Consider the following 19,838-nt stretch of genomic DNA (forward strand, 5'->3'; position numbering starts at 1 on the left):
TTTTATTAACCACATTTCCAAATGCTCCGGCCCACCCCCCCCCCCCCCCTATACTTTTTGACCAGTCCCTTACTGTGATCGAATTAGATCTAAAATTTTCTCTTTTTGCTTTAAAATCAGTTAACCTTTTGCTTTTAATTCCAGTAATTAAAAGAATATCGATGAACGGCTCGCTTTTAGCCTTATGGCTAAAACTATAACCATCACTATTAAAACAAAGATAAACTTTGCACTTGAGAGATACTGTCATTTGCCACACGGTTAGCTTACTGCCCCATGCTACACCCATTAAAATGGGTGTAGCAAGTGCTGCTGATAAGGGTGTTTTTACACAAACGTTCAGTATGCAGCTCTTCTAGATTCAGACAAGTTAAAAGTATACATGTATATCAGAGGGTTCAATATAAATCAATCCAATTTTCCTCTTTCAAAGTCGCCAAACGGAATTCGCGTCTTAAAAGCAAGGTAGTCAGTGAATATTAACATCGTAAGGCAGACTAAAGAGTAAAAGGTCAAGCATTAAATTCAGGTTTCGAGGCATTTATCGAAAACTGAAAAGAATAATTCTCTGGATTCCGCACGAGTCAGCTTAAGCACGAGGAAACCATAATTAATTATATTACCTCAACCAGGAAACTACATTCACTTACAAGATTCTTACTAAATCGGGTGCAATTAGAATACTGGTTGGTATCGAGACTTGGAGTGTTCTTTTCTTTTACTTCTACTTTAATAATTTTTTTCACCACGCTAATCGATCTGATAAATCCCAAATCGGGTGAGCTGAAAAGTGTTTAAAAGTTTCACTTTAATGATTTTTGACACTCTCGTAAGTCTCACGTAGCTGAAACGTGTGCCCCGTATTTTCAAACAAAACTGTAACAAAGCAAAACATCCCTCGATGGTGTGGCGATGAGCCTTAAAATCCTAAAAAAAAAGAACCTTAATCAGCTTCATCAAGTTTAACAAGCAGTCCATAAAGAATAATGGATCCACGTTCCTTTGTAAACCATTCAATCTCCTGGTTGCTAAACTTAGGGTCAATCTCAGAGGTAGCAGCAATTGTCTGTGGTCCAACCTGATAGCTATCTGGGTTGATATACAGTTGAAGAACAACCTTGGCATTTAAGGCCTTCTTCGTCACAGGGTCCAGAAAACTAAACAGCCAAAAAAAAAGGAAAAAAGATTAAAAATTAGCAATTTCAAGGCAATAAAATTAAGCACCTGAATGTCCTTCTAAAACAACTATCTGCGGTGTTCAATTAGGATGACGTCATGGCAATAATTTAAATCTTCCTTATAATCAAGATTCCGGGTTTCAATTGGTTTCAATAGAATGTTGCAAATTAGTAGGTAAAAGACTGCTACTAATAATAAATGATTGTAAAGATATTTAGTCTGATACTGGAATTCAGGAAATTCAAGTCATCTACCCTTGTGTTATTGAAAGAGGCTGAGTATGATGAACCGATCGAGGAGAATGCTATCGTCCTAAGTGGCTAACAGCCTCCAAGATCAGCATAATTCTTCATTGCACGAATGCCGAATTGAAAAATTGTATTATTCTTCATTCAAAATATTCCTCAACTCTAACAGGCCTACCTCCTCGTGGTATTTCTGCAAAACTTTGGCCTATTATATTTCTCGGCAAGTTTTCAGAATATAAACATATGATTTTTTCTTGCAGATACTCCTCAAATAGTAAATAGCGTCAATCAAGCAATATGTTTTGCGAATTCTTGCACTTCGTCCATTCAGTTTTAGCCAGAAATTAAGCTATTTCGTCTTCACATAGACATTAACACCAGTTTTTAGTTCATTATTGCCCAAACAGCCTCGTGGTCATGAAATATACCTTCGATCAACCTCGTTTCTACGCAGATATACCATACAATCGTTGGTATATTGCTCGTATCTTTACAAATTAGTCAATTAGCCTCCTCTCGATAACCAATAGGGTACATGTGACTATATAAATATTGTATGCAGAACAAGAGCACGTAAAATAACAACTGCAAACGAAGATATAAACAAGGACCTGACGCAAAACAAGTACAAAAAGTCAAAAAAGGTTCACCGTTTGGGTTTCGCGTAGGTGTTACGTCCTGAGTAGCGTATACTCGGTGAGACGAAGATTTGCTTTGTATCAAATCCTGAAGGTTTTCTCTTGTCATTGAAATGTCCTTCCTCCTCGTTAAGCTTTCTTCCTCCAAGCCCTACATCTCCTACGTAAAAATCGACCGGGGTTAGCGCGAAGACACAAAATCCATTACAATGATGGCTTTTTTTAAAAAATTACAATACTAGCTTAAGAGAAAGCTCTTTATTTCAGGATCGCGAGATGTACACGCCATGGGTATTGGCGGCTTGAACACAGATGAATTAAGACTCTGGCGATTTCTAAGCTGGTTTGCAGGCTATGACAATACAAAATGGCTAAGAGTTTAGAGTTATCTCATCTTGCTCAGGATACAATAAAAACGAAGACGCAAAAGAGGCCTCGAATTTCCTTGCTGTAGTCTGGTGTTACGCTCACCAAAATTATATCTTTGATAAACAAACCACAGCACATACATGTATATGTTGCATTTAATTTTTTATTATTATTATTTCAGTTAATTTTTATTTTTCCTTTGTTTCAAATTTACTAGCAACACTACCATAGCCAAAAACAATGGAAAAATAAAAATCCACTGAGATAACTACAACATATGCATTGAAGCACGTACATAAACAGTGATGATTAGCCATGGGGGCTTTGCATTTGGGCACCCAAAGACACACCTGGTATAAGAAGATCACCGCATTCCAAAATTGCCTTGACACTATCAACTCTTGTGCCATGGAATGCTGCGTGCCAGTTATTGAACACATTCAAGGCAAGAGCTCTGTGGTGGACCCTAAAAACAACAATTATGTACGGAAAAGGTAATTGATTTTGTCTATGCTACACTTTCGCCTTAGAAGTATCCCTTCATCTAGGCAGCAATTATAAGCTAATAAAGGCTTGCTTTCATAACTGAATGAACACCGTTATTTCTGAAAGTTGTGCGGTATCCAGGTGGCATATCCGTATTACTCGAATAAAACATATTGGTAAAATCCAACTAGTGGTCTATTGTCAATGCTGCGTTCTGATTGGTTGAGCTACTACTAGGCTATATGTTATAGCCCACTAATAGCGAAAAGCGCCCGCTTTGAAAACCAAAACAATGGCGGCTGAATCGCGTTTTTCTAGCTACAGTTGCTTTGTCTCGATATTTATGACCAACCAGTTGGATTTTACTAAAACAATTATTCCTCTCGCCCTCATGGCCTCTGAGTCCATAGCCCATTCGGCCTTCGGCTTCATGGGCTATTGAATCAGAGCCCATTCGGGCTCGACGAATAATTGTTAAATAACCTCCTAAAGTCCGAGAACGATGAAAAGAAAGCTCTCAGTCTAGGCTTCGTGAAGAACGCTATAATATAACCAGTCAAATAAATAAAGTTTCCTTCACGAAAATATCTACTCAGCTTTATGATGTTACATAAAATGTTCCAGCTTACAAAAAGCGTTTTTGACTTACTTAAGTCCAAATCGACACCATCCTACGGGAAGACCATAGGTCTTTGGCGGTTTTCCTCGACTATAATAAAGACTGTCGCCTCGGGCGTCGTGACATTTCATACAGTAACATCTATCGTAGTTTTGGTCAAAGAAAACATCTGGGAAAATTTGAAACAAATATTAATCAATACCTAAACCATTACTAGATACCTCTCATTTCGCCTTGAATTGCAACACGTTTGTTTTTATTCTTTATCTTGGTACTTTTAAAAATACATGACGCGTAAATTAAATATTAATAGCATTCATCTCAATAATTGCTTTGAGCAAGTAATTGCATCACATTGTTAGCCTAGAAATATAATATGGAGTGTCAAGCAATTTCCTTAAGCTGTTAAGTCGAGTCGTACCTGACAGTTCAAGTGATAACTTAAACCTGCGACATCTTTCCTGGTAGTCACACCCTGATCGCCTCTGCACCTTACTGACACCTACCAAATAGAAGGACCATTCTCACGACCTCTACACGTCTCCGACAAACATGCAGTCAAAATAATTGCAAACAAGTTTATGGTATACCATATCTAGTGGACTCTTTACCGTATAGGGGGTAGGCAAAAATCTTGTAAGGGTGTCACATATGTTCATACATGGTGCTAGTCCCTGGGATGCAGTATAAAAAAATGTGATTTTTTCTGACAATTTTGCTGTCAAGCACTGTCAAAAATGTGTAAAATAAGAGGTTACCTTGTGTCGTTTGGGGCCTCTTTTGCTCTAACCCGAGCCGTTTCGCTGCTTCTTGAATCCCAGGTTTGCCATAATTTGCGCGCAGGTGCGATATGATCTGTCCTTTGCCTCTGGAGCTCTTACTTGAAATGACCAGAAGTGATTTAAAAGCTTTCTCTTTTTCAGTGACTTTTCCTTTAGCGATGAATGAAAAAAGCAATGGAACAAGATCTCTATCAAGCATAGTCTCCACGTTTCTATTATTAAAAAGGAAGGTATCCAAAACTAATTTGATTTCTTGAGCTGACAATGCTGTCCCCATCGACTTGCTTCGTAGGTCTGGTTGATCCAGTGCATTGCGAAACACCCCAAGGAAATAACTTAACACCTGGTGTCAAAAAAGGAAGCGATAATTATAAGCTATTGCAGCAAGGTTGGGAATTTGGTTTTAAGGAACAATACGACATAGAACAGAAATACAGTCAAGGGATTGTCTTCACCAAGTTTCTCTACACTGTTTTCCCGTATCTTTAATTATACCCATACATATAAGACGACAATCGGTACTCTCAACCACAAGTTGCTCAAATTTTTTTTTTAAAAATTACCCCAGTTGTTTTAAAAGTTGCCTAAAGTTGCTCGGCTCCTCTAAAAAGTTAATCAAAAGTTGCTCGTTAAGTAATTTAAAATACAGCAATTTTTGCCTTTTCCACAACACAGGTGCCGCTGGTAAAGTGCAATAATGCAATTTCAAACTGCTGCCTTAATGGTTTCCTCAAGTGCATTGATGTGTTCTGTTATACGGTCGTTTTTAGCGGAGCTCTACGCGCGCTTGAAGCGCGCGCCTGGGCGGAGCCCCATAGCTAAGGAAATCTACCCACCCCAGAAAATTTGGTAATCACGTGACCGTACACCGCCGGTCCGTCCGCACCACAAGGCATCAATGTTCAATCTCATACCTTGTAGCTAGTTTGGGAGCACAGGAAAACTGATAATGCACACATTTTGGACATCAACGTTGTGATCAATTTACAGCTGTCGAAACAGGGTATCCGCTGACTATATCACTTGACCGTATCGCGGGCTCAGGTGTTGACCCATCAAGGTCAGTAATTTTTTTAAGTTATCCGCTGACAGGATACTAGTTTTTAAGTGATCCCAGGCTCAAGTATATATTTTTTTTAAAAATTCATATGAAATATGTTGTGTTTATGTGCCGGACAATTAAAATTTTGATTTCAAACTGACCTCGGATGCGAAAATTCAGTCAGCTATGCAAGGAAGACAGTTGCTTTTAACCATCCGTCCGCAACACAGGACAACCAATGCTTACTTTCACACTTTCTAACAATTTTGGGAGCCCAGGAGTGACATCTGTCAAAACAAAGTATCCGCTGGCTGGCCACCTGACCGTATCGCGGGCTCAGGTGTCGACACATCGAGGTCGAGTACTTTTTTGAAGTTATCCGCTGACAAGTTACTAGTTTTCAAGTGATCTCAGGCTCAAGTTTAGTTTTTAAAAAGTCATGAAATATGTTGTGTTTATGTCACTATGGCCCCGCACTATTAAGATTTTGATTTCAAACTAACCTTGGACGCGAAAATTCAGCCAGTTATTTAGAAATACAGGCGGGGAAGACCTTTTCTTGCCAAGGTCACGCGTTGGTGACGCTCTACGTCCAATTTTTATGCTCTGATTGGTCAAAATTTGACAGGTGAGTTCATGCGGAAAATTTATGCAGCATCTTGAATCTTGTTTACTTTGACGGCTGAAGCTGACAGAGTTTTGGGTCAATTTGTGATTTTTTTTTAACTGTCTTTTTCTACAGAATGTACAAAAATGAAATACAGCTGCTATCAAGAGTATTCTGTTATTCGTGGCTAGTTTGTTTATTGTTTTTTTGGTTGAGAGATGCGTCGCTTGTCAAAGTCGGAAATCCGATTTCGGATGGCATCGTTTTCGTTTTTCACGCTTGAAAACTCTGAAGCGATACTGGCCTTACTTGATACCTTTCAGGAGCTGCATCTCGAATGGTAAGCCTGAGTAATTATTGTATTTGATGTTGGTTTTTTATATCTAATTTAATGAAGTCGAGCGTAGTTTATGCGGCTATTTAGTTCATGCACGTTTATAAGGTTTCAGACAACTGACAATTGACAATTGTGAAATACTGCATTCTGTCAGAGGTCTGTATGATGAAAACAGTGCCTCATAGCACTGTTTCACCTCAGATGTGATGTACAAATGGTAAAAAGGTTGGTTTTCACTCACCCAGATTTGTTGGCAAGATTTTGTAAGGTAAACTTGTCGAACGCAAAGAATTCGGCCTAATTTTTTTCCATGCCTAATTAATCTACGGTGATCAAGAGCCTGCCCATTATGGCTCTTAAATGTGATCGAAGATGGTTGCTATTTTTTGGGTGTACATATGAGGCTGTAAACTTGATGTAAGATTTGGTTCACTCTTGGCGGTCCTTTGCAAAATATTTTTCTTAGCCTTTCCTTCAAAAGTCACATGAATGTGCTGTAAAGTTATCTGAATTTTGGAATACAAGTTTATTGTTTGATTTAAATTATAAATTTATTAATGGGAGCTTCGCTTTCAGCCCTGGCTAAATCTATATATTATTCGTGGCAGAGAAGTCGGTGCTGGAATTTTTTCCTCTGAACTACCTTAAATTTTGATGTTTGTCCCTATTTGCGAACCATTTGCGAATCGCTGACATCATACCACGGACACTCCAACCGAGGGGGAGGGCGTGGTGGCACAAAGTTGAGTTCGCATGTTGTTAAAAGTTAGCATTAAAGAACTTAAAGTTTCTTACAAAGATAAATGGGATGATAGGACTTTGTAATTCCCATAAAATATCTAAAATTTAATGAAGGCTCCTCAAAAATCAAAAGTTGCTCAAAATGGCAAAAGTTGCCTTAAACTTGCTCCAGAAAGCGAAGATTGCCAAAACGTTACCGAGCAAATTGTAGCTAAGGCTAACAACAGGAGCCGAACATAAATGCAGTGATCGAGGAATAATATGGCGGAAACTTAGCTCGGGCTATTTTGTTCAGCTTACGATAGACGGCAGTTTACCAAAGAAAAAGGTCTACCTAAACCAATATACACGCCGAAGATAAAGTATCTCTTGATCTTCCAGCACGAAGGGTAAAGCAGTCTTCAAAGTTAACATTGCTAAATACATTTTGTTGACGATCCCCTTCCCCCTCCCCCCCCCCCCAAAAAAAAGTGACACCATGAAGATAGCATACCCTACTGTCGACTTCCAGCAACCTTTTCTGTCCTTGAGATGCAACATTTGAATAGGTTAGTGTAGCCAAAACAGCAACTTCCATATCATTTGCCTTTAGATGTGGAACTATCTTCTCGCTTAATCGTGGAGGAAAAGGGGCCTGGCGACCTTCTGAGCCCTTAGAAAGGAGGTGAAGTGTCTTCATAATAGAAGACACTATAAACTTTCTGTCCTGTTTGTAAGTAAGCAATGACTGTATTAAACTTTGGAATTAACTGGTAATTGGAAAGTGGAGTGAGCATCAGCGTAAAATATCAATAACGGGAATTTTTGTAGCGGAACTGCGTCGTCTACTCTGCCATAAAAATCTTCTAAGCGAGTGTCAAATTCGACTAAACAGATGAAAGCAAAAAACACACCAAAAAAAGTCATATAGCATAGCAGCAAGTGCAAACCAAACTTCTGCTTTCTTGGGGCAGTATTACAGTAGACAGACTAATGGTAATATGAGGACGCTAACATTCAGCACTGGCCAGCTAGACCAGTAAAAAACAATCATTCTCAAATTAAAAAATGAATTCTCTTTACGAAAGGGTTAGTCGAGACGGGTAGTACTTACCTAATGGTAAGCACGCCAAGAGTAGCGTTTATGATGATGATGATGATGACGATGATGATGATGATGATGATGATGATGATGATGATGATGATGATGATGATGATGATGAGGATGATGATGCAGTTACAACTTTTGTATGCTGTATACAGTTAAAATAGCATGACGGGGCGCGTGAGCGTACCCCGTTAAACTTAGCATAAAAATATAAATTTTAAAATTTAAAATATATATAAAAATTAGCACCATCAATGATACTCCTTTAAAAAAAAAAAAAAAAAAAAAACTCCAACATATCACTTATTCGGCTGAAAAAATTCATCGACCATTACTTCTTAACTTTTAAAGTCCAAAAGATGTTAAAGGAAGAGAGTTAATAAATTTGAATGCGATATTCATTGTTCATGTTGCAACTTTATACGTCCGAGCGATGTTTAGCGTTCCCGAAAGTACAGCCTTCTGCATGTTATAAAAAACTCCCTTACTCTTACTTCAGACCAACTCCTTTAGCTTGGCTTCTAAGCACCTGTTTACATGGAGGTGGAGGACCCCAGGTAGGTGAGGTAACCCGCTTAGGTGGGGTAACCCGCCTGTCCATATGATCTCTCATTTTCATTTGATCACGTTGACATGATAGGTAGAGTGACCCGCCAAGGCGGGTAGCCCGGTCTACCAGACCGGGTAACCCTCCCAGCCGGGGTCAAATTTTGCCATGTAAACGTTCAAGGTGGGGTAACCCGCCTAGCCGGGGTCCGAATCGTGATACATGAAATTCGAGCAGAATTCACTTTGGCGGTAGTTTTGCATCATTATTAAAAGAAAAAATAGAAAGCCACAGCACTGAAGGTTGTAGCAAGGGCAGCAAGTTAGTGTAGAAGAGCATTAATCGCCAAAGCACATGATTTGCCAGCATATTTCTCGTTTAAGTGCTTAGCGACCATTCAATAATCTTGAGAAAGTGCACCCCGAGATGGCGTGGTTGTAAGATTGTATGTAAAGGAGGGTTATTTTTTTACCCCACCTAAGCGGGTTACCTCACCTCCCTGGGGTCCCCCACCTCCATGTAAACAGGCCCTAAGTCTCGGCACCACCCCTCTAGTACGTCCATTATGATAATGTATTGTTTCACTTCATATCCTTGTTGCTTCTGCTTCAATTACCAACGGAGCGGTCCATATTTTGTGGTTTTCTCCTCCTCTTTTTTCTCGCGATTTGTAACCCATTGGCAGCTCATCTCCAGCGTGATGGCTCGCTTTGACTCGTGGTTGATAATGCGAGCATCTACTCTGTTGGCTCTAACTTCTTGAAGCTCCGCAAATAGAGGGGCACCCCAGAATGCTAGCACATTGCTCGCCTCGTCACTCGCTTCGGTTTCAGTGGCGATTACCAAGGTGGCACTGAGTCTACAAGGCCTAGGTCTTGGAGAACCTCGAACAAAAGTATCTTCAGGGCTGCGTTATGTCGGGTAACGTACTTGTTCTGCGCAAGGGCAGTACAACCATACAGGACATGGGCGACACTTTCAGGGGCATTATTACGTAGCCTGCACATCGCCTCACCCGTCGTGTCCATGTGCGTTTTCTGGCAGGCATACAGCCTCGTAGAGCTCAAACATCCCCGCCACTGTATGTGTTGGGCATTGTTTCTAACTGCAACCACATTGGGTAACCCAACACTGGTAATGCAAATTGGCTCGAGGCGGTTACACGGTTGTGATCAGACAGGGGACTTGACCAGATGATAGACATCTGCGAAGAAACTCCTTAGCTGCGCACTCCAACTACATCTTCTCCTCTTTCTTGGCCGTCTCTAAGACACCCAAGAACTTGTACTGATTTCCCTCTTCGAGGTCGGAAATACAGATGTTCTCATCTACCCCGAGGCATCATGGGTATGGGTCTATACCCGCCTTCGTACATGAACGACCGCACACTTTTTGGGGTTCCACTGAAGTCTGACATCCTCCTATGACTTTTAGTTGACGCCATAACACGGTTTAGCTTACTCTCCGAAGACACAAAAATCTTTAGATCGTCGATATACAGGAGGTCTGTTACCTTTAGATAGCCCTTAGTGGCGCTGATCTTCCATGCGATGGGATTCAAACAAACCGTAAAGAGCCAGGGACAGAGAGCGTCACCCTGGGGTAGGCCTTTTGAGGAACCTTATTGGCTCAGATGTCTCGCGCCCTTGCTTTGTAGTCGCCACCACCCTTGTGTTCCAGCTCTTACTTAACTTCTCTACCGTCCTTGACAATCAAACAGGGAATCTATGCAGGATAATCATTTCCTCCAACCAACCATGGTCTACCAAGTCGTACATCTTCTTGACGTCGATCCACGCCAAACTCAGGTTACTCTTTCGCCGATGACAATCTAAGGTCACAGTTCTGTCCATCAGTAAATTGTCTATAGTTCTGCTACATCCTGCGCGTGCGCCCCTCTGGGCTCCATCCAGTAAACCGTGCGTTTCCAGGTGTTCATTCGCGGGTCCTAACAGGCACGACTTATACAAAGTATTTAAAAAGGTGATCGGACTCTCGTTATCGATGGTGAATTCCTGGTTTCGGGAGTAGTGTGGTTTTGCCTTCAGAGAACCAGGCTGAATACTCTCATTAGCTCTTATATACCTAAACGAGGCCATTTTAATGTGATTATCTCTACTAAAAGCTTATTTATAATAATATCAAACTCTAATTTTCTAAAAAATCTAAGTAAAAACATCAGCAAGCTTGTGTTTCTAGATTTCTAGAGAAAAAAAACCCTAAAAACTGGAGTCCTTAGCGCCCTAACTAAGTATTTATCTTAAATGCTCTGGTAATGTTTAAAGTGTTTGAGATGACCGACTTCTGCATCCGCTCAAGTACGCTCCGTGCTCTCGCTCCAAGTAGCTTCCTCACCGACTTCTCTAGGTGTTTAGAGCCTCCCAGTAGGTCAATTATTACGTTGGACTGTTCAACTCTGTAACCATTGTATCTCTGCTTCAGCTCCCACATCATGGGCCCATACTTGAGCGTTATTATTATTATTATTATTATTATTATTATTATTATTATTATTACTATTATTATTTCTTGTTGTTATCATCATCACCATCATCATCATCGTCACTATCATTGTCATTATCACTATCATTATTACTATTATTATTATTATTCAAAAAACAAGTTAAGGGTTTTCAGAGGCGAGTACTGTTAGTCTTTCCTTACCTAAAGGAAGTTTATGAAAGTGACGATTTACGACTTTGCGCCCCAATAGGTTTTAACGTAGCTTGATAAATACAAATCACCTATCAGTACACTAACCTCATCAGTTAGATAATCCTATATTATGTGAATCATGTTTAATATAAGTACTCTGTAATCTATTAGTAACAACTTAGCTTTTGGCCCAGTTAAAGAAGACATGGTTAGCTGAGGGAGTTACTCTAGTAATTACAATTTATCACAACCTTGTCTAGACCTACCGTACCTGATTTGTGGAACACTTAATGGAATTTCCGTCCAGACCCTTTCCTAATACATCCAACAAGCTTCGCCTTGCCTGCTTTGAACTAACAGCTGAAAAGTACCGAAATATACTGAGAACAACGCAGATCCCAAGCCAGCAGCCCCGAGACGCAATGTCTTCATTCAACAGACGTGAAAGGAAGGTTGCGAGAAAATATAGAGCATTCCCGTTGGACAAGTGGTCACCGTACTTTTGTCGGAGCTCTTGGTTTTGTGTTTCTTCGTACGGTTGTAAAATATACTTGGCAAGTTCACCAACTACCAACAAATAACTGTCACGGTATCGTCTTTCCTTTAGAAAATTGACCGCGGTGGACATGCGATTGATGACCACAGCGGTATCCGTTAGGTCTTTAGAGTTATTCTGTTTATCTCCCCCGCCTGAAAATGAAAAGAAGCTGAGGTGAGAAAACAGTACCTAATATGATGGATAGCAAGTAACTAGAGAACTAAGAGACGACCAAGGAACTGAGGCCCCGTTTGAGGGGTCTAATCTTGCTATCGTGTGCCTTTAAATCACATATCTAACCTAATCTTGAAAGGGTAACAGCAAAAACAAAAATACACTGATCAGTTGCGGTAGCCAGGAACGTACTCCTTGTTTAAGTCCGATCTCACGGAAAATGTTAAGTCGACAAAGCATTGGGTTTGTCTGCTACGTTGTTCGCCCATCCCTCCCTGCCTCTCTCCCCGCCTTCCTACCTACCTCCCTCTTCCATTCCCATCTATTCTCCATCCCTTCCTCCTTCCATATCTTTCCTTCCCTCCTTTCTTCTCTTATCTTTATGCTAAGTTATATAGTGTGGCGGGTACTTTTCACGGGTCTCGGATGCAGACTCGGATGTAGGTCAAACCTCAACATATAACTGAAGCGATTGGCAGTTCTATCCGTTGCCCTATATAACAGGATGTGGGTGGCTTGCAATGTTGTGCGAAATGATTGAAACTGGTTAGCGAAATAAAGCTGGATTAGTAGAATCAACAGCGGTTAAGAAAACATATTGTATTCAAACATACCAGTTATAGTGACTCCTCCAGCTCGGCCGAATACATCGACTACACCATAAAGCAGAATAGGGACGTTATTTATCTTTTTGCCAACATTTATACCATTGATAAAGAAATGTAAAGTTCCATCTGACTTGCGCATTAACCCAACTCGGTCGCCTACCTGGAAAACAAAGTCGGAAGGTTTGTTCCATTTACCACTGAGGTCATGATTGGCGTTCAAAAGAACTTTAAAGCGATTTCGCTAAATACATCCAACAAATGGTACGAAATATATATAAAAAGAAATAACAGTTAAGCAGTAACACTTCTACGGCGTGAGCTAAACACCCACAGACATATTATGCAGAAAGCCATGGCTGTATTTCAATCTTTACATAGATTCACTCACAAATGTAAGTGACCCAAGGCCTAAGCCATTTTACACGTACCTGCTGTTATTTCAGTTAAAGTAAAATTAGTTCGTATATGTTAAAGAATGTTGTATGTTTACTAAAAAAAGATATTTAACAATTATTCCTCGAGCCCGAATGCTTTCTGATAGCCCATGAAGCCGAAGGCCGAATGGGCTATTGACTCAGAGGCCATGAGGGCAAGAGGAATAATTGTTTTAGTAACATTCAACTAGTTGGTCAAAAATATCGAGACAAAACAACTTTAGCTAGTTAAAAATAGGCTTTAATCCTTTTTTGCCGCCAAAAAGCCGGCGCTTTTCGCTACTAGTTGGCTATAACATATAGCTTAGTAGTAGCTCAACCAATCAGAACGTAGCATTGGTAATAGACCACTAGTTGGATTTTACTAATACCGTGTATCAAATCTAACACAAAAGTGAAATTAAAACACGGAACATTCAGATACAACAGCAACAAATATATAAAATGCATGAGTAGACAAAGTGGAGGGCGTTTAAACCCGGTTTTGAAAAAATATTATTATCTCATCGCTGTTGTTTGAAACGTTGTAGGCCTAACCAAAATTAGTAAACTTTAGTAAATGGTAATTCAAAAGATGTCCGTGCATTAAAACTCTCTTATAACGAAAAAAATAAAATAAATAAGCTTTTCGTATAATACTGTACCATCGGTTGTGAAAGCTACATGAATTCATGAACGATAATCTGCGATGAGGGTTTTTTTTTTTTTTTTTTTTTTTTTTGGGGGGGGGGGGGGGATTCCTAAAGAAAAAGGGAAGAAGGACACATTGACGAAAGAGTATCCTTTTTCTATAAGTGAAGGCACAGTAAGCACGCCTCCAATCTATGGTTGTTGTTGTTGTCGTTGCTTTTTTTAAAATTCTTTTTAATCCTATTTCTCTCATCACCAACCACTACCGAGCAACGGATGACACGTGCGAGTAATAAGACCATTAAGCTAATTAAAGCAAGGTTCAAGTGACAAACACCTTTGAAATAGGTTATATACAACGCTGAGGGTTGTCTAATACACACGAAATTATTCATGTGGATACCAACCTAAGAATGCCCTGCCGTAAACTGCCGCTTATAAACCCTGGGTTTATAAATGGGAAAGAGGGCATACGAGAGGTAGTTCACGGTAGTCAATTACCAAAACAAGGCGAGTGATACAAACCGAAAAACTGGTCAGGTCCTTTGGTATTGTAGCCATTTCCTTGTCGTTTATTAGCATCTTGTTGGAGCTAAGTAGAAACGTTGTTCCTGTTGAGCAGGACGTTATTAATCTAGGAAACTGGAAATTCTCCGCATTGGCAGTCGTGGCACCAAAACCCAAACTGCCTGACCACCTGCCAGCTATACTGTCCAATCGAACTTCGAATAGTTCATCATCTTGTAGAGGCTGGCTTGTTAAAACAATGCTTTCATCGGAACACTGAAGAGTGCTATATAAGAGCAAAATAAAACTGTCAGATGCAGTTGAAACTCGTAAGGCTATGTGTACACCATGAATAAGAAAACCTATCCATGAACAGCAACGACGCAGAACTTGAACAAGTCTTGGGATCCGTTCGTGAACATTATACGTTTCTGGGAAACTGCCCACCTACCCCTTCCCTAAGCCAACATTAACACTTACTTCTCAGTTGGGGAAAAATGTTGCCTTAGGGGAGGGGTAGGTGGACAGTTTCCCAGACAGAAACGTAAAATGATCACTTAACACTGTGCCGGAGCGGTTGGCCGAAGGGGGTTGGTGAACTCAATCCCAATCCTCACTTCAGAACGTTAATTTTCTCTCAGTGGATTTCACTCCTCGCTGCTCTTTAATATTTACTTCCGCAACGGTCCGAGTACCTTTTCACACTGCAGCGAAGTGTGGCACAGAACCTATTTAGTATCCAATAAGTGACGCTTCACTTTTCACATCGTCGTCGCAGCGCAGCTTAGCTTCGGTACAGAAATCACGCCGAAATCACCGTTTTATACTCTGGTTATTGATCTGATGATGATAGCCTGTATCACCACAGAGGAAAAAAAAGTGAGATTCTTTCTTCTGTGAAAGGTTTGAACCCAGGAGTCATTTCAAAAGTAGGTTGAGTTTAATCGTCCGGGTGAACGTAGTCCTAAATAGGACTGTTGTTGTTGACAGTGACTGACGTTTCGATAACCTGTGCGGTAGCCATCTTCATCGTAGACGGATCGAAACGCACCAATTACTGATTACGAGTCTTCATAGCCAATGACATTACGGCTTAACTGGCAGACAACCAATAACATCACGACGTAATTGAAAAATCAAATCAATAACCAGAGTATAATACCATCAACTGACGTGATACAACACACTTTGACTCTGAAGATGACTACCGCAAAGGTTGTCGAAACGTCAATCACTGTCAACAACAACAGTCCTATTCAGGACTACGTTCACCCGCACGTTCAAACTCAACCTACATTCTTTCTTCTGTTATACAGAAGGCAATCCAGAACATAGTTTTACAACAAATTGAAGTAACTAGTTTCAAAGATTTCCCCTTACTTGATTCTCTTGGCTTTCTTGTCCCCGCACCTCACTGCGACGTTGGCCCCGCAAGTGTGATGAAACGTGTACGACGAGGAAGGAAAAGCGAATGAAGTGGGTGAAGAGGTAACAGGAGAAGACTTTTTCGATGCTTCAAGTTTGGCTATAAAATGTTTAATCATAAAATTATTCATAGGTTTTATATTTGTGCAGGAAACGTTCCATTATTTAATAATTTCTTAAGTGTAGAAATCAAAGCCCAACAAAAGCACATAACCTCCTCTCGAAACACCCTCCAGGGACAGTAGGGAAAATTAATCAATACACTGGTCACTAAATATAATATTAGTAGGAATATTCTTTGCGAAGGATATTCGACAGTTATATTGGATATAACTGCAAAGGATATTCGAAGGATATTCCTTCTTTGCGAAGGATCTTCGACAGTTGAATTGGATTTGAATAATAATAATAATATTATTATTATTATTATTATTATTATTATTATTATTATTATTATTATTATTATTATTTACTTTGTTTTTTTTTTCTTGTAAATTATCGTATTAAAAAAAAAAAAAAACCACGGCACAAATTGGTGAATATAAAAGAGCTCCAGAGGCTTTTTGAAGGGCATGTGAATGTTTTCGACATCTTCCAAATTTCACACCCCCTTTTTATTAGGCCCTGTTGATAAGGCGAAAATTTGCGTCGGGTAGAAAGGTCACTTGCTCACCCGAGCTACCATGGCTGTGCGAGTGAACTTTTCAAACATTTCCTTTACAAAACGTTAAGAACCGTTTACACGAAAAGCAAGGAGTTGGCTCGCCTAGAGGAGTGACCCGCCCCCTTTTTATGATGATAGGGTTACCCTCTAGCCGGGCAAATTCGTCTTTGGCTGACTAGATTGGGAGCGTGGTCGTTCTACCAGGGACAGGTTTTCTTTATGTAAATTAGGCCTAAGTATTGCCAACGCTAACAAAAATCCTTTTCGACCTCCTGATAAATCCCCATAGGCCAATCGGGAAAGTATCTTAATTGGCAGTTTTAATTTAGTCACTAAACTCTTAGAACGCACTTGCTAAGCAAAATGCAGAAAAAAAGTAGTTAACCAGGGCGTTATAAGAGCCACTAGGCTACTTTATTGATATTTCAAAGAGGTAGCCACCGCAACAAAAGGATTTTTTTTTTGTTTTTTTTGTTTTGTTTTGTTTTTTTTTTTTACCTAAATGATTTGAGCTATCAAAGGGGACCCCTACAACGAATCTACTTGAAGACCAATATGGTGTTCACCGACAGATTTTCCTGGTGAAGTACGTGCCAGTTTTGCATGCCAATCGCGGCAACAGACACTGAATTGCAGTTTCACGTCCTTTTATCCAGCAATTTTGACCCAAATTCTTGTTAAACCCGGGCTTAATGGCTTAAAGGCAGCTACGCCACTGCTCACTTTACTAAACTCTATGTACATGACTCGACTTAGACATTAGACGACCCGGCTCAGTTCGTGTGGCAACTCTTTAGAGATATAAAACTAACCTTGCTGGTTACTGTTTGCTGCTGCTTTGGATTTCAATGCTTTAACATGAGGAATGTGCTTGCGTTTTGCACCAGGAATAGAAGAGTCTTGGTTATTTTTGGCTGGGCAGTGGAGTGGTCGCGAGGCAGCAGTCTGTGTATGATGCAAAATGACAAAGGGAAACAAAACAAAATAATAATAATGATAATGATAATGATAATGATAATGATAATGATAATGATAATAATAATAATAATAACCGATCGTGAGATAGATCACCGTAGGCCTGACATAACTGACCATGTTAAGAACAACAACAAAGTCCTCATCATAGACATTGCGGTACCTAGCGACAGCAGCGTTGAAGGCAAAGAGAGAGAAGGGGAATGTCTAGACTTTGGAGGGCGAAGACAAAAGTAATACCAGTGGTTGTGGGAGCACTAGGAGGGATGCCGAAGAACTGAAGGGGTCACTTGAAGGAAATTGAAATTTCAAATAGGGTCAGAACTTTGTAAAAGTCTGCATTTCTTGGAACGTCCACCATATTGAGAAAGGTCTCGGACGGGATCAGACTAAACGTGGAAAATACTGTTGTTTCCAGAACAATGAACACCTGTGTGAATTAGAAATAACAATACTACTACTACTACTACTACTACTACTACTACCACTACCACTACCACTACCACTACCACTACCGCTACCGCTACCGCTAACGCTACCGCTACCGCTACCGCTACCGCTACCGCTACCGCTACCGCTACCGCTACTGCTACTGCTACTGCTACTGCTACTGCTACTGCTACTGCTACTGCTACTGCTACTGCTACTGCTACTGCTACTGCTACTGCTACTGCTACTGCTACTGCTACTACTACTACTACTACTACTAATAATAATAATAATAACGATCAAAATAACGCATATGAAAACGCGACTACAATCTTTTAGTACTGTTAGTAGCTTACTTTTAATTACTCAACGATTGATTAATGCGTATGCAAAAAATAAATCAAGCAGCAATGAGTGGGATATTCACGGTATATCACAAGAAGACGTTAAATAACTAATTTATCTCTAGCACTCATCACGGCCACGTTAAATAAGTACATAAGCATAAGGGGTTAACTTAAAGAAAGTCAATATCTGAGCCGTAAACATTAACTATCTTCGGGCACACCACCCCCGCCGAAACATATAGATATGTATCAAAAAAGGATTCCAGGCCGTCTGTTTGATACGGTCTCCTTTCGCAGCCGCTCGGGCCGGAGGAGACTATCTGATTGACTGTACTGCACAAAGTGTGGGCGTATAGGTACAAAAATACTTACATTTAGCTTTGGTACTTTGGCAGCTTTGTGAGTTGTAGGTGTACTATTCTCTCCATGTTCACGTTGCCTCTTTCTGTTTTGCATTTTACTCACAGTGATTCCGCCTTCATTCATGGTCAGCTTGGTCGCTGTGAAGGGACAGAAGGTGTTCGAGCTTTGTTTTGAACTCATCGTAGATGTACTCTGCGGGTCGGTAGATGCCTGTCGTCCTGTAAATAGTAAAAAAAAAAAAGACATATACATTGAAAGCAGTTTTCCTTTGGACAGCCTGAGAGTTGGACAAAAACCCCATGCAATGCTTTTCAGTCACCTAATAGAAGTAGTCTCGTCGATTAATATGTTCTTGGAATGACGAATGAAATATATTATTAAAATCATAATTTGATCCACTTCAAGAGTATATAGATACATTTTTTTCAACTTGCACAATCAAGCCAGGCACAATCAAACTATATGCGCTGCTTTTAACTTGTAAAGTAGAAAATTTACCTTCGTTACTTAAATTTGATGTTTTTGTTGTTGTCCGTTTCAGAATGATATCTACCACCTCGCTCTCAAGGACCTTGGTGCCAAATCCAGGAAAGTGTTTCTGTACAAGTTCCCCAGCAACTTCAAAAGCGTTGGAGTTCAGAAAAGGGTCTGACTCATTCTGGAACCAATGCACTGTCTCTAATATTGTCTTTCCATTATATTCCAATATAATTGGAAAACTAAGGAAACACAAATCAACCGCAATTAACGATTTAACCTCCCAAAAAGTTTAAGTCGTAGACGTTCAAGTACACCCTTGCCTCTCATTTCAAGTAGTGGAGGTGTTTGGGGCTGTCAGAGGTACAACACCTTGCCCTCTCGGGTTTCCCCGAAGTTGCTATTAGGTTTTAACGCTCAACAGTCACATGGTGCAATACTTTCATGCACATGGTTCGCTTAGTAACATGTGACTTCTAAATAAATGAAAAACGTCTCAAGACAAAAGGATCTGTTAACACAACTTTTGAAAAAAAAAAATTGGAAAGAAGCGCAAGAAAAAACGATAAGTAAGTTTTAGGGTTCAAATGAAAATTTTCGCGGTTTCATTGGTAGAGTTATTATAATAAGTAATAGAGAAAATTAAAATCATGTTAACGGCAAAAGACAAAACTCAATTTGTGTAACGTAACCAAGTTTTCATTTACTCGTCTTGTACTGTTCATTATATCTACACAACCATAAGCGGTTTCACGCAAGATCCATCCAGATAAGAATTATTTTGAACAGTTTTCAGTTCTCCTTATTTGAGAAATTGTCAACATGAATTAGCCAGCACCACAGAAGTAACTAAACTTATGGTTAAGTCTGTCTGCGAAACAGCGCCGAAATCCTTCGGCTTGTTCTTTGCCCCTACTAGTGTACCAAAAT

The 19,838-nt window shown here is 40.0% G+C and overlaps 1 protein-coding gene across 1 annotated transcript; it reads right to left on the reverse strand.

Moving 5' to 3' along the window:
- Positions 1-892: 892 nt before the first annotated feature.
- On the reverse strand, positions 893-18,611 carry LOC140926344 (neuralized-like protein 4). The gene is made up of 13 exons (XM_073376098.1): positions 18,441-18,611; positions 17,130-17,262; positions 15,609-15,753; positions 14,247-14,514; positions 12,664-12,817; positions 11,609-12,027; positions 7,542-7,754; positions 4,298-4,664; positions 3,961-4,041; positions 3,570-3,708; positions 2,785-2,900; positions 2,078-2,225; positions 893-1,157 (listed from the first exon to the last, which is right to left on the reverse strand). The coding sequence occupies exons 1-13, from the start codon at positions 18,609-18,611 to the stop codon at positions 944-946; spliced, it is 2,568 nt and encodes an 855-aa protein (XP_073232199.1). The 3' UTR covers positions 893-943.
- Positions 18,612-19,838: the final 1,227 nt, after the last annotated feature.

Source organism: Porites lutea, chromosome 2 (genome assembly GCF_958299795.1).
Source record: "Porites lutea chromosome 2, jaPorLute2.1, whole genome shotgun sequence".
Classification (NCBI taxonomy): Eukaryota; Metazoa; Cnidaria; class Anthozoa; order Scleractinia; family Poritidae; genus Porites; species Porites lutea.